This window comes from Ciona robusta, chromosome 9, assembly GCF_009617815.1.
Source record: "Ciona robusta chromosome 9, ASM961781v2".
Classification (NCBI taxonomy): domain Eukaryota; kingdom Metazoa; phylum Chordata; class Ascidiacea; order Phlebobranchia; family Cionidae; genus Ciona; species Ciona robusta.
Genome location: NC_143243.1, coordinates 5,583,956 through 5,597,015, shown reverse-complemented (window position 1 = coordinate 5,597,015; position 13,060 = coordinate 5,583,956). Strand labels below are relative to the sequence as shown.

At 34.1% G+C, this 13,060-nt stretch overlaps 2 protein-coding genes across 3 annotated transcripts; one reads left to right on the top strand and one right to left on the bottom strand.

Annotated features, from left to right (window-relative positions):
* The first annotated feature begins 19 nt into the window (after window positions 1-19).
* On the top strand, window positions 20-9,545 carry LOC149731516 (glutamate receptor ionotropic, NMDA 2A-like). Of its 2 annotated transcripts, none has more exons than XM_089884796.1 (21): window positions 20-161; window positions 482-659; window positions 990-1,166; window positions 1,492-1,594; window positions 1,840-1,994; window positions 2,246-2,364; window positions 2,681-2,832; window positions 3,009-3,141; window positions 3,436-3,538; window positions 3,966-4,058; window positions 4,442-4,548; window positions 4,737-4,853; window positions 5,320-5,476; window positions 5,874-6,060; window positions 6,536-6,665; window positions 6,853-6,976; window positions 7,355-7,515; window positions 7,986-8,167; window positions 8,429-8,533; window positions 8,590-8,729; window positions 8,795-9,545. In XM_089884796.1, the coding sequence occupies exons 1-21, from the start codon at window positions 37-39 to the stop codon at window positions 9,491-9,493; spliced, it is 3,447 nt and encodes a 1,148-aa protein (XP_089740922.1). In that variant the 5' UTR covers window positions 20-36; the 3' UTR covers window positions 9,494-9,545. The 2 variants fall into 2 exon arrangements, with proteins under 2 accessions (XP_089740922.1, XP_089740923.1); XM_089884797.1 differs by lacking the exon at window positions 20-161 and adding an exon at window positions 205-397.
* Window positions 9,525-12,909, bottom strand: LOC149731515 (RAB6-interacting golgin-like). The gene is made up of 6 exons (XM_089884824.1): window positions 12,260-12,909; window positions 11,817-12,034; window positions 11,295-11,396; window positions 10,803-10,943; window positions 10,435-10,561; window positions 9,525-10,136 (listed from the first exon to the last, which is right to left on the bottom strand). The coding sequence occupies exons 1-6, from the start codon at window positions 12,410-12,412 to the stop codon at window positions 9,804-9,806; spliced, it is 1,074 nt and encodes a 357-aa protein (XP_089740950.1). The 5' UTR covers window positions 12,413-12,909; the 3' UTR covers window positions 9,525-9,803.
* Window positions 12,910-13,060: the final 151 nt, after the last annotated feature.

Here is a 13,060-nt window from a genome sequence, read left to right as displayed (position 1 = left end):
TGCGTTTTCTGTGCATATGCTGCTAAATAGGAAAGGATGAAAGGTATTCTAGTTTTAGCTCTGTTCATATGCTACCTTGGTTTAGTATTAGGAAAAATGAGATTGGAGAACTGTGCATGCAACTCTACTAGCTTGAAGCAACAATTTCTAATCTACCCAAGGTAAATATAGATCTTGTATTGGAAATAATACTCTATACTTAAACTATGTGTGTTTATAGCTTTGCTTTCTATACATTAGGCAATGTAGCCTGTGGGGCTGGGTTTTTGAGACCTGACCATTCAAAACAAGTGGATTCAGATAACTAAACAAATAAAAATTATAGGATTCAGGTTTCGCAAATAGTGTTCTGGTAAATTTCTGTATGTATCCAGTTTTAAGGAAAAAAATGTTCCAGGTAAAAGTATTCATGTACTAATGTAAAATGAAGTAAATATAAATTCCAAAACTGTACAAATGCCTTTTACTATGGCTATTTCAGAATTGGTGCCATTGTATCCACTGCCAAGCAGAAAGCAGTTTTCGAACACTACTTATCAATGTTCAACCACAATGAGCGTGCAATGAACACTTATAATCAAAATACTTGGATGATGAAAAACCTTAACCCATTCAAACTTGATCTTTCAATTGTTGTTGTTAACGAAACAGATCCTTCGGTATAGTTACTTTTTTTTAAACATAAATTACCTTGCCTTTACAGTTATATATGCAAGTGATGTTTACTGCATATATCATGCCTGCAACAGCCACACTTTTTAATTGAGATTCTTTACACTTTTTTATTTATAGCTTGTTTTAATAACTGTTGATTTGCTTTTTTTCGTTATTTAAATAACATAATCTTCACTATCGCTTTCGAAGAGATAAAAAACAATTATGTTATTTTAATATAAAACATTAAATACCTGCCTTTTGCCATTGTGTTTTTTTACTGTACATATGAATAGTTTCATATTTACACTGCAGTATCTACCATTTTTTACAAGGAGCTGCTTCAAACCATCTGTGAGGAAATTGTGTCACAATGTGTTCTCTATATTATGTGGATTCCGAACACATTTGCTGATCCATTAATGTCATGGTTGCTACCAACACTATCTAGAAAAGTAAAACTTCTCACCTTCACTACTGACCATTTGAAACTAACTCCATCTTTCTTACCAGTAAGCATTTGGGGTATTTATTTTATTTGGCATAGTTTTTATATATTTTGAGTGTAACGGTCACGCCTTTATCTAAAGAGATTTGCATTTTTTATGTTTTTTTAAGCATTTAGAGTCTTAACAACTGTCATTTTATCATTACTTTTCTTTTTCACCTTTTTTCTTTGATCTTCTAGCTTTTTACTGTAACAAGTATGTTATATTGTGATAATTGCTAACACAAATAAAACATGTAATTAAATATGTGTTTATTGTGTGTAATTTGCTTTATCCTCAAAACAAGAGTTTTCAGTATTTTGTGGTGGTAATATATATTGTTGGTTAGACAAAGAAGAGATACCTCTACCAATTTACTCCATCAGTTGATGATACAACAAACACAATGTTATCAATGGTTGGAAAATATGACTGGAAACAAGTGACTCTGTGTATGTATTTGCTTGTATATATATATATATATTTTTTTTTTTATATAAATTAGTAACACATGCTTCTGCAACAAACTGTCATTCTGTATTTTTATTGACACTTTTATATTTTAATTCCTAAAAAATTAAACAGATTCCCAAACGTTGAGGTGGTTTAATACCCAAGCATATAGAGTGTAACATAGTTGTTAAAAAGAGGGTTTTTAAATTCTGCATCAAGTTGTTATAACCTCACATTCTTACAGTGGTAACTGAAGCACCAGGATATGATACTTTTCTGACTTCCTGGAACAGCAAGAAAGATCAGATAAATTGTAAAACTGATATTATTGGGCCTATGGACTTGTGGACAACACCCAATGACAAAATAATTCAACTTCTTGATGGAATTCAATCTATGGTAAAATGGTAGAAACAATTTACAAGAAAATGTGTAACTTTGTGACAAATCTCTGCTTTACGACACAGTAGAGCTTACATACTGATTGTAACTTGCTTTATCCTCTCATGTTATAACTCCTAAAATTCTTCCACAATGTGAGGATAAATAAGTGACTTTAACTTATTCTATGCTACCCACCTATAAAAATATAAGCAATTAAATCACTCACAATTTTTATTCGTTAAAACCCAATTTTTTTTTAAATTTAGATTGTGGTGGTGTATGCCTCACTGGATGAGCTGGGGATTTTGTTTCAAAATTTAGGAAAAACAAACAAAAAAACAGTTTCAAGATCATGGCTGGTGCATGAAATTGGGTTGATGAAAAGGTAATAACTAATTATATTTAAACATGAGGTTTTAATCTGTGTATTTTGAAATTTGTCATAGGTTTCGCATTGGCAGTTTTACATTATTTATCGGTAAGAATCATTGGTGCTCATTCCGAAAAAAATGTGTAACAGTATTGCCTAGTGTAAAAACTATGGCAGCCTATTTTAAAACATACGTGTTTTTAATCACTATATCCTATCTCTTGAATTATTTATATAATGTCATCTTTTAAAACTATTCAAATAACTATTATCTGTTTCAGTAGGCTTAATACAGTTTTTTTCTAGTTTCTAAAATTCATTGTCTTTTTAGATTATATAACGAAGAACAGAAATTGGCATATTCACTCCAATCACACCCTGATGCTACGTTTGTAACCGAACTACCTGATTACTTTCCAAAACCTTTATCAATCCTTGTGCACTTCCCTACCAGCAACAGGGGAACCCAAAGCATATTACAGGGTATTTACTTCTTAAATTAGTTTTTATTTTGCCGTGTTTTAACAACTGTTGTTTTGTCGCTATATCCTGTCTTTTCGTTTAATATATTTCTGAATCTTTGTTACCATAATCGTAAGACAAATACAGTTTATTATAATACTATTTATTTTTGGATAAGTTTGGTATTTATTTTTCAGCTATCCTACCAATAACAAAGGCCTTAGCTGAAAAAGAGCTTCAGAAAAACTTTGGGGCCTTCCATTATTACATGAAGAATAATTTATGGAAGCATCCATACTTCATTAACCAGGTTGCTCAGGGAATATCTAGGTATGTCTGTATGGAAAATACTGTAATTGCTCCAGCTACTATGTAATACTGATTCCTGAATTTTACAGGTATTCACCCAAATCACCTGAATTTTACAGGTGTTCTTCCAACACATGATTGCACCAGTTAAGGTCTGGTGCTACGAAAATGTGCACCTGTTAAGCATATTATGTAACCATGTAAAAAATACAATAGAAACAAAATGATTGCCCTTTTTTTTTAGTTTGACCAACTTTTTTTACCTATACCTATATTTTACAACGTATTCCAAAATAAAAATTTCACACTTTTCAGCTATCTCAAAGTAGGAGATCCACCCAAGTTTAATGAGAATGGCTACTTATTCGATCCAAGTTTTACTTTGCTTTCCACAAACTCAGACAATATGCTCATTGAGGTACATAGTTTAATTTTCTTTGTCATCCCAAAAGAGACATAGTAACTTGAAACAGTATATTAAATATTTTTTAATAGTTTTAATTTAAACATTGGTGTTAGTATGGAATAACACAATAAGATATAACTGCACGCTTGGCTTTGAATCATAAAACATTGCGAAACGATAACTTTCGCAACTACAATAGATGTGTCAGGAGCAAGTACACATAAAGTTAATAATCTTTCAATGGCTCATCTGGTAGAAAGTATAATGTGTTTCCAATGTTTTGTCTACCATTCTGCAAGACTTTATCAGATAATGAGATGAAATACGGAAATACACTACATTTTTCATACCAAATGATCCGTTAAAAGAATATTTACATTACTATTTACACCTGGCAGCAAAAGTAGAAAAATATGAATTTTTTGTCTTTAATTTACAGAGTCCACCTTCATTGATAGCTGCTATCAAACTAAACAACGTAACTTTATGGCGTCAACTACATACTGACCCCTCATTTGCATACTTAAGCAAGGTTAGTTGCCATTTTACATAAATTTAATTTATCTAAAATATGTTGAACGGCGCAAAGTGGTAAGCGGGCCTTCCTCTAACCCAAAGGGTTCAAGGCTTGTTGCTGCTATCATTGTGGGCGTATGTGTCCTTGGGCAAGACATTAACAACAATTGCTTCAACCCAGTGGTCACAAATGTTCTGTCCAAATTATCAGCTATACATAAAAAACAACAAAAATCTCAAAAACGAATACCCACCCACAAAGTAACATACATAACATTTTTTTTCTATTATACCTAATGTTTTAAACATTTTTCAATATTTTTTGTGTTATTGTATTTAAAACAGTAAATTAATTTTTTGTTAATATAAGTTACTAAATTTGACCTCTATATCTCCTAGGACCGCCACATCAGAGTTGTAACATTGGGTGAAGCTTCCATAGTTACTGTGGATAATTCTAGCTCAATTTGCTCTTCTATATCTGTTCAGTGTTATGTTACTGATATGTAAGATTTATTTTGAGCTTCTTTTATTTTTTGTATCCTATTCACACTGTTGACATTTTTCCAACTTGACAAACGAGAAAATACTGTATTTTTAAACAAAGAATTATCGTAAATTATGTAAAATTTAATACCCTAATGTATATTATGATAATGAACATCAACAAAAGATAAAAAAAATTTTTTTTTAGAGAGACCAAACACACATTTGATGCTGGAGACCACAATGATAGCCACAGTTTCATGAATGTTTGGAAACCAAGTTGTTGTAAAGGTTTTTGCATAGATTTGCTGCAACAGCTTAAAAAGTAAACAATGTGATAGTTTGTTCCAGTAATTTACCCTAAAATATATAAATTACAAATCTGGAACAGTTAATATATCCTATATGGTAGGGCAATTACATACACACATGTGTTCTGTTTTATTCACTCTTACTTTCTTTTGAATTATGTGTGACATTGATTTTTTGTTTTTGAACAACCCATTAGTGACATTTAGTATATCGCCCAATCACACACATCCAGAATGAATGTAACTTGCTTTATCCTTATGTGGCTAAAAATTAGCCGTCAGGTTTCCTTCCCAAGGACACATTTGCCCACAGTGGTAGCAGAGCCTTGAACCCATAACCTCTAGGTTACAGACTGGAGCGCTAACCAACTGTGCCACGGAACCAAAGTAACTGTAATAGCATCGAACTCAATATTTTCTATTAACTCTATGCCCTAACCACTAAGCCATATTCTCTTCAACTGAAAAAATATATTACAGAGAAATCGGCTTCACATACAACATATTTGTGGTCCGTCATGGCCGCCATGGTAAGTTCACCAAAGATGGTGAATGGGAAGGGGCAGTGGGTGACGTGGTGAATGGTAAAGCTGATGTGGCTGTCGGTTCCATCACTATTAACAAGCAGAGAGAATATGTAAGTTGTAAATATGTTTTTAGCTGCAAGCGTGTTTTAACAATCGTTGTTTTGTTGCTATATCCTGTCTTTTCAATTAAAATATTTTAAAACGTTCGCCACCGCAATCGAAGACACAAATAAAGTTATTATTTTTACATCGTTATTAGGCTTTTTTGTTGAATAAATGAGTGTAAGTTGTTTATCCTTGCATGCTGGGGTAATGACAGTCATTATAACATGGGTGTTTATATACGCTCACTGCTGCATGTTTTGTGCTAATTAATAACAATAAATTTGCCAATAAAAAATGTCTTTTTATAGAGCTTAATGTACAAAAAATTTCAAGATAACTTTATTAAAGCTTTAATTCAAATTTTAAAAACTTTAATTCTAACCTTTATATTTACTTCTTCAGGTTGTAGATTTCTCTGTACCCTTCATGGAAACTGGCATCGGTATTATGGTGAATAAATTTAATGGCACCGTTCCCCCATTTGCATTCCTAGGTCCATATGATTGCTTATCATGGGCGTGTATGCTTGTAGTTGCTATGCTTGCATCTTCTATAGCAGTGCTTACGTTTGAATACTTCAGCCCATCAGGTGAGAAATTAAACTGGCTTTGTCCGGCACTTTGGCATAGTGGTTAGCGTGCCTGCCTGTAGCTCAAAGGTAATGGGTTCAAGGTTCGTCTCTGCTACCATTGTGGGCGTATGTGTTCTTGAGCAAGACACTTCACGACAATTGCTCCAACCCAGGTCATTCATTCATACAAAGTAGAAATGTGGATTTAACATAGTGACTATTGTACCAAAATAGTTACTGCTTGTTTCCTAATATTTTATGCCTGGACAAAATAAGTTACATACATCATGATATTGCGTTTTAATATAAAGACAGGATAGCACACATGCCACATTAATCAATGAGGTTTACCACGTTTGACAACTATATGTGTAATTGCGTTTTAACAATGTCATTTCAGATAAAAAAGGTAAAAAACAACAAAAAGATGATGCCTATGCCAGTAACTATTTAACTCTTAGTCTTCACACACTGAAATATCACTCTTACACAGGTTACAATGGAGATATAACAATCAACAAAAATGCATCTCGCTTTACACTTGGTAAATCTATATGGTTGCATTATGGAATCATGGTGAACAACTCTGTTCCCATTGAAAACCCCCACTCTCCTTCATCAAGGTAAATGAATGAATGAATGAATGAATGTAACTTACTTTATCTTCGAGTGACCGTAAACGACAGTCGTTATAACACGGGTGCTGTGTTTCATACACCTCGTTCCAGCTTACGAGTTACCAAGTATGTTATTTGTGGGTGATTATTTTTTGTGTATTTTTATATTTTTTTACATGTTTTTTTTTACAAGGTACATGGTGTCAGTGTGGGCATTCTTCTGTGTGATATTCCTAGCAATGTACACGGCCAACCTCGCAGCTTTCATGATACAAGAAGAAAGTGAAGATGTGATCACAGGACTTACAGATAAAAGGGCAAGTTATATATTGAATTTTTCTTTTATACCTTTTCAATTTAAGTTAATAGGTATCAAAATATGGGAAAAATCAGTATATCACAGCCTGCTGCTGTGGCCATTGGTTAGTGTACTTAACTGTCAGGCGATACAGGTTTGAGGCTTGAGGCTGCTACATTATTGGTGTATGTGTTCTTGGGCAAGACTCTTAACAGCAGTTGCTTCAACTCAGTGGTCTCTTTATGGATTGAACAAATTGTTAGACATTCAATTAAAAATCAAAAAAATCTAATAATTGTTAGTGCAGTAAAAGCATTCAGTGTAACAAATAAACCATTATAAAAATTATACACCTGGAAAATTGTGTTCAGTTAAATATCAACACAATATTTTACAGTTCACCAACCCAACTGCTACAAACCCACCATTCAGATTTGGAACAGTTCCAAATGGATCCACTGAGCTAAATATGCGCACATACTATCCATTATACCACAGATATATGGAAGGGTATAACATGGAAAGTTTAAATGATGCAGTGGAAGCACTTAAAACAAGGTATATGTTTTGGGTGTTTGGATAATGTATATGATTTAATGAATGTTGCGGTTTTTATGCTCAGAATGGCTAAAAATCGAAGGCTGTTATAACACTGGTGTTCTGTTTCATACACAATACGCCAGCTTACAGGTTACCACATATGTAACTTTGTCGGTGATTATCAAAAGGGTAGCAGCGGCGAGCCTTGAACTCATTACACCTGGGTTAAGACATGCACGCTAACTAACTGTTCCACGCCGCTGAAATATATGACAGGTTACCTAAAGGTTTTGGGTTACTGGAAGGGGTGTTCAGTTTTGGAGAAAAATTAAATCTCCGAAGAATATTCAACCATTAAGTTACATATTATTCGTAATCGGGTACATGGTGTGTGAAACAATACCCATGTTTTAACGACTGTCGTTGCCCAGTCACCCAAGGTAAAATAAGTTACATTTGTCCATAAATCTATGACATTGTGTTTGCAGAAAACTGGATGCTTTCTTGTACGACTATGCTGTGTTAAAGTATGCAGCGGGTAAAGACAAGGATTGTGAGATGAATGTAATTCGAAAACCCTCATTCACATCAGGTTATGGTGTTGTGTTCACAAAACATTCACCTTGGAAAGAAAAGTTCGATATCGTTCTTTTAAATTTGATGCAAAACGGTGAGAAATTGACATGTTCTGAGCTTTGAGTAACAGGGACAATTGTAAATGTAAAAAATCTCTGTTAGAAAGATTTTTTAGATCTAACCTGATAACTTACATTTAATGTAGTTGTAGTCCTAAACTTTTTAACATAAACCTAAAAATAGGCTACATATAACCTTTTTTAATTACATTTGCAGTATTAAACAGATTTTAGTAATTAGGTATACTATGTACTCATAACACAGTAGCAGATTTGATCTTAAACCTAAATTCCAGGTTACATTGAAAGAATATCAAACGTCTGGCTTACTGGCTTGTGTGGGCTTCCAACTAAGTCAAGAGACTTCACCAGCTCTAGGCTTGATATTTCAAATATGGCCGGTGCTCAAAATACATAATTTTTTTTGATTTTTTTTTTACTATTTCTAAAATGACAGGTTTGTTTATTATGCTTGGAGGTGCCCTGGCTCTTTCAATTCTAGTTTTTTTATTCGAACATATTTTCTCGCGTTATGTAAGAAGACACCTTATGAACTGCTCACCAAACTGTTTTTTCTTCATTCGGACAATCAGCAGAGTAAGTAAAGTGTAGTATCTTGTCTACTGTTTTTGCCACTGTGGTTTAGCGCGTGTACTTTGCAGGGCATCTACAACTGCTTGGTGGGTGAAGATTTTAAGAAAATGAAGGCAAGAAGAATAGCAGTCAAGTGTAGTCAGCCTGTTATTTGGCAAGATGGCCGAATCAGTACACACTCGCTGCTTCCTCGTATTTTCGAGTCTGAGAATTCTACAGAGCTGGTAATCACATCCACTATACCAAGATCCACCACTTGCTCTCATACTAGTCCTGTTCACCACAATAGACAGAAACCACCCAAAGAAATAGTTTCAGAAACAGAAAAGGAGATTTTGAAAAAAAAAGTTAAACCAGGAACTCTATTAGCTGCTTCTACCTCTTCCAAAAAAGTCAGTTATCGTAAAAGGACAAAACCGATAGTTACCAGCCTTGCAATTCCAACAGAACATTCTAATTATCCAATCTACAATAATACCGAAGCTTTTCGTGAGCGCCATAAACCAAGCCATGTATACGACCAGATTCAATGCAACAGGACAACCCCAACTTGCTCACGAAATTCTGATGTTTGTTCATGCTCCCAAAATCTACGAAGCAATTCAGCATGCAGTCGACACAATAACAAAAAACTGAAATCTAAAACTCCTTCACCCTGCAGACGTTTACTTACAATCCCGCTCTCTCGGTCATTTGGTTCTCTACGTGACAGTCTTAACAGCAAACCAGTTTGTTCTCGTATGAGAAGCATGGATAAACTGAATTAGTTACCTGTGACCAGCACAAAAACTCTGTGACTATGATTGTACATTGTAACATTTCCCATTTTAGCATGCGGAGTACAAAAGATAAGTGCAGTCTGCTTTAAAATAGTAGCTGAATATAAAATACATACATTGTACATGCTTAAAAATTAATACCATGCTCTAAAACTATACGTGCAATACAAATAAGCTTACATCTAAAAATCGAATGGAAATATATAGAGTATTGCAGTTTCTGCAAGAAAGGCACCATTGTTAATAAAATCTGCCAAGTTTAGGGAAAAATTGTGGCAAAAATCGCAATATCCTTCCATCAGTTGTTTTCAGGCACCACTACAGGTGTAGTATTAGCTCCATGTAAGGTTTCATTTGAAATTTCATTCTCTACAGATTCGTTAGTTACACTTGTGTTTTCTTCTTTAATTTCCGCAATTTTTGCTTTTTCCTCCATTTCCATTTTTTCCTTTTCCGCTTTTTCAATTTTTTCTGTTTGTTCTTTTTTAATTTTTTCCCTTTCTTCCTTTTCCTTTCTTTCCCTCTCTTCCTTTTCTTTTTTTTCTTCTTTTTCCTTCCGCTCTTGCTCTCTCAGCTCAAGTTCCTCCTCCTCCAGATTTAGTTTCAGCATCAATTCTTCCAATTTCTTTGCCTAAAAAAACAAAGGTTTAACAATAAGAATACCACGGGCATCAAAGTTGGGGTGGCAAGGTAGGCAGGTCTATCCTTTCTGCACTAGATTGTTTAGTAAACATTACCATAAAATAAGGTATAAGGTAGATTTTTTTTCATAAAACATACGTGTAACTAACCATGCCTCCCCGTCATTTTCAAAAGTTAGGGGCCTGTGCATAGTAAAAATACCAAAATGGATAATTAATGGGGGGAGTGATTAGTTGTTACAACAAAACAACAATAATCCAACAACTATAAAATATGCTATTTTTTACCTTTCTCTCCTCATTAGCTTGTATAATGTTAAACAAATGTTCGGTTAAATCTTCTTTCCGGGTTGTTTTTTCATGGAGATCCATTTTGGAAGCAATATACTCTTTCTCTGCCTGCTGAAACCTCCTCCTTTAACAAAAGTAAGTATACCAGTTACAAATATTTATATAATTATATATATGGTTATTATATTTCTATTTTGACATCCCAAAATAGAACACTTCTACTTTGTAAAGATTTTAGGTTTAAAGTCAATTTTAACCCTCTATGGAACATTGTAACATTTATAAACATAATCCACAGTCAACAGAAGACCATTAAAACTACAAATAACTGAAATAAGATAACAAAATGGTGTCAAAGTACTTACTGAGCTTGGCTGAACTCCCAACAAGCTTCATCAATTTGATCACGAAGAATAGAGACATCCACATTCAATAATTGATCTAGTTTGGTGAGTTCTGTTTGTATTTTTACCAGTTTGCTAGATTCAGCAATTGCCCGCTTTTTCCTATAAATAAAGTTTATCATAGATAGACTGCAGTTTTATAAAAGCTAGGGTTGGGGGAATTAGGGAATATTTTTTTGTTTATAACAGACTTTGTTAGCGCAAATGTTAGCTATCTTTAGTTAACAGTGGTTATAGGCGTTGAACTTTTGAAATTGCAGGAGAGACAGGGATAGTTAGACACGCATTCGTATGATACAAATCTAATGAATAGGTGTAACTTGTAATGTTTACTGATAAATACAGTGCAGAAAATTACAGACTTGGCCTGTCATCTTATATTATATGAAAATGGAATATTATAACTTCGTCGTCCGCATTATGAATTCCAAAATAATCTTTAAAACAACATACCTTTCAGCAATTTCTTTTGTTAGCATTGCTTTTTTCCTTCTATTCATTTCTTCCATTTGCTTTTGTCGCTGTTGCGCGTCTTCAAGTTTTAGTTTTTCTTTTCTAAATAATGCAGAACAATTTCAATCAAAAAATTTGTAAATAATGGGTTAATACAAAATTTCTAAAACGTTGTATACATTGATGCCTGACACTCATACCAATACAGATTGGCTAAAGTGTTCTTGGGCAAGATAATTAACAGACATTGTTCCAATCCAGTGGTTACTAATAGGTTTTCTAAATAAAAGTTTGATATCTAAAAAATGAACAATGTCTTGCCCATCCTCTGGAGGATAAATAGGTCCATTGACTTAGTCATAAAAAGCCATCTAGGTGTTGGGGTAATGAGCACAATCTAAATTAATTTCTAGGTCCTCCAACAAGCCCCTTACCCATATAGAACAGAACAATTAAAATTTTCACCAAAAGTACACAAACTCTTCACAGTCTTTGCAGAACATAAAATGTTTTTTAACTTACTTTTTCCCAATTTCATCATCTAACACTATACCATCGTCTTTCTGTGTTGGTTTTTCCATGTTTTGCTCCATTTCTTTTATATCTGGAATCGTTTCTTCTGGTTTAGGCTCAGGTTTTTTCTCGGTTTTAGTAGCAGTTGGTTTCGACAGTAAAGCAGCAGATGATACTTGTTGTTGTTTATTTTTGTTTGGAGTGGATTTTCTTACAGCAGATTTCGCCTGCAATAAATTTGTATGAAAAACGTAGCAGCAATGAGTTTTGAACCCGTAACCACTAGGTTATTAACTTATTATAGGCAGGCATGCAGCCATTATGTCATAGTTTTCTGTTATTATTTTTTTTTTCTGTTAACTTAATGCACCAAACTTATACACTAGTTTTACCTAGTTTCATAATAGAATAAGATTTAATCAGCATATTACAAACCAGTCATATTAACTTACCAAGTTGTTTGGTCTCTGTTTTGCTTTATTGTTGTTACCTTGCATGGTTCGTTTTGCAATTGGTTTCACAATTTTTGGTCTTTCCTTCACCACACCATCCCCGTTTTGCAGGCGGTGTAGGTCTTCGTCCGTAAATCCAACCCAATCTGACATGACAGAATCCGCAAAGCTAACTTCAACAGTAAACTTTGTAATGCACTATCTATTTTGTTCAACTATATCAGGCTATATGACTCGCCCGACCGCTTGAGCAACGTCGCCGAAAACCAAATGTATGACGCGCGTACGTCACACGTAGTTGTCGTAGCCGTAGTATTCTCGCGCATGCACGTCGCACATACACCACACACACACAAATTCCGTACGCTGCGATTTCAGCGGCGTTCTAATGAATGTCTTCTATGATTTTCGCGATAACACAATACTGTATTTAAAGATCCACAGATTTATTTGCACTGTAAATTTCTGTTTATATGGGTTAAAAGTGTGTAGTTTTGCCGTTTTTAATCGATTAAAACACCAATTATTTCCGGAAATTATAAAACGGTTTAGCAATGGTCACTGTGGGAATAAACGATTCAAATTCGGTGTCCGCATGGCTAGCCTTTCGTAACCGTTCAGTTATGATTAGTATTGATTCAGAAAGTGAATCGTGAGGTGAAAATGAAGTAATAATTGAGTTCGTCGAAGAGAAGAACAACATTCTAAGTTGCGACACGGACGCAGAGACGCACGTCAATGTTGGTCAGTGTTAAAGGCTGTGTTCGGACAGATAAGGTCTCTCCAGGTTAATTAAATTGG

Coding starts and splice junctions, on each gene's coding strand:
- LOC149731516 (XM_089884796.1), top strand. CDS start 37: ATGAAAGGTATTCTAGTTTTAGCTCTGTTCATATGCTACCTTGGTTTA. Junction 2,833..3,008: donor AACCCAAAGCATATTACAGG/GTATTTACTTCT, acceptor TTTATTTTTCAG/CTATCCTACCAATAACAAAG. Junction 4,059..4,441: donor CATTTGCATACTTAAGCAAG/GTTAGTTGCCAT, acceptor TATATCTCCTAG/GACCGCCACATCAGAGTTGT.
- LOC149731515 (XM_089884824.1), bottom strand. CDS start 12,412: ATGTCAGATTGGGTTGGATTTACGGACGAAGACCTACACCGCCTGCAA. Junction 11,397..11,816: donor GATGATGAAATTGGGAAAAA/GTAAGTTAAAAA, acceptor TGCATTATTTAG/AAAAGAAAAACTAAAACTTG. Junction 10,562..10,802: donor TGGGAGTTCAGCCAAGCTCA/GTAAGTACTTTG, acceptor CTTTTGTTAAAG/GAGGAGGTTTCAGCAGGCAG.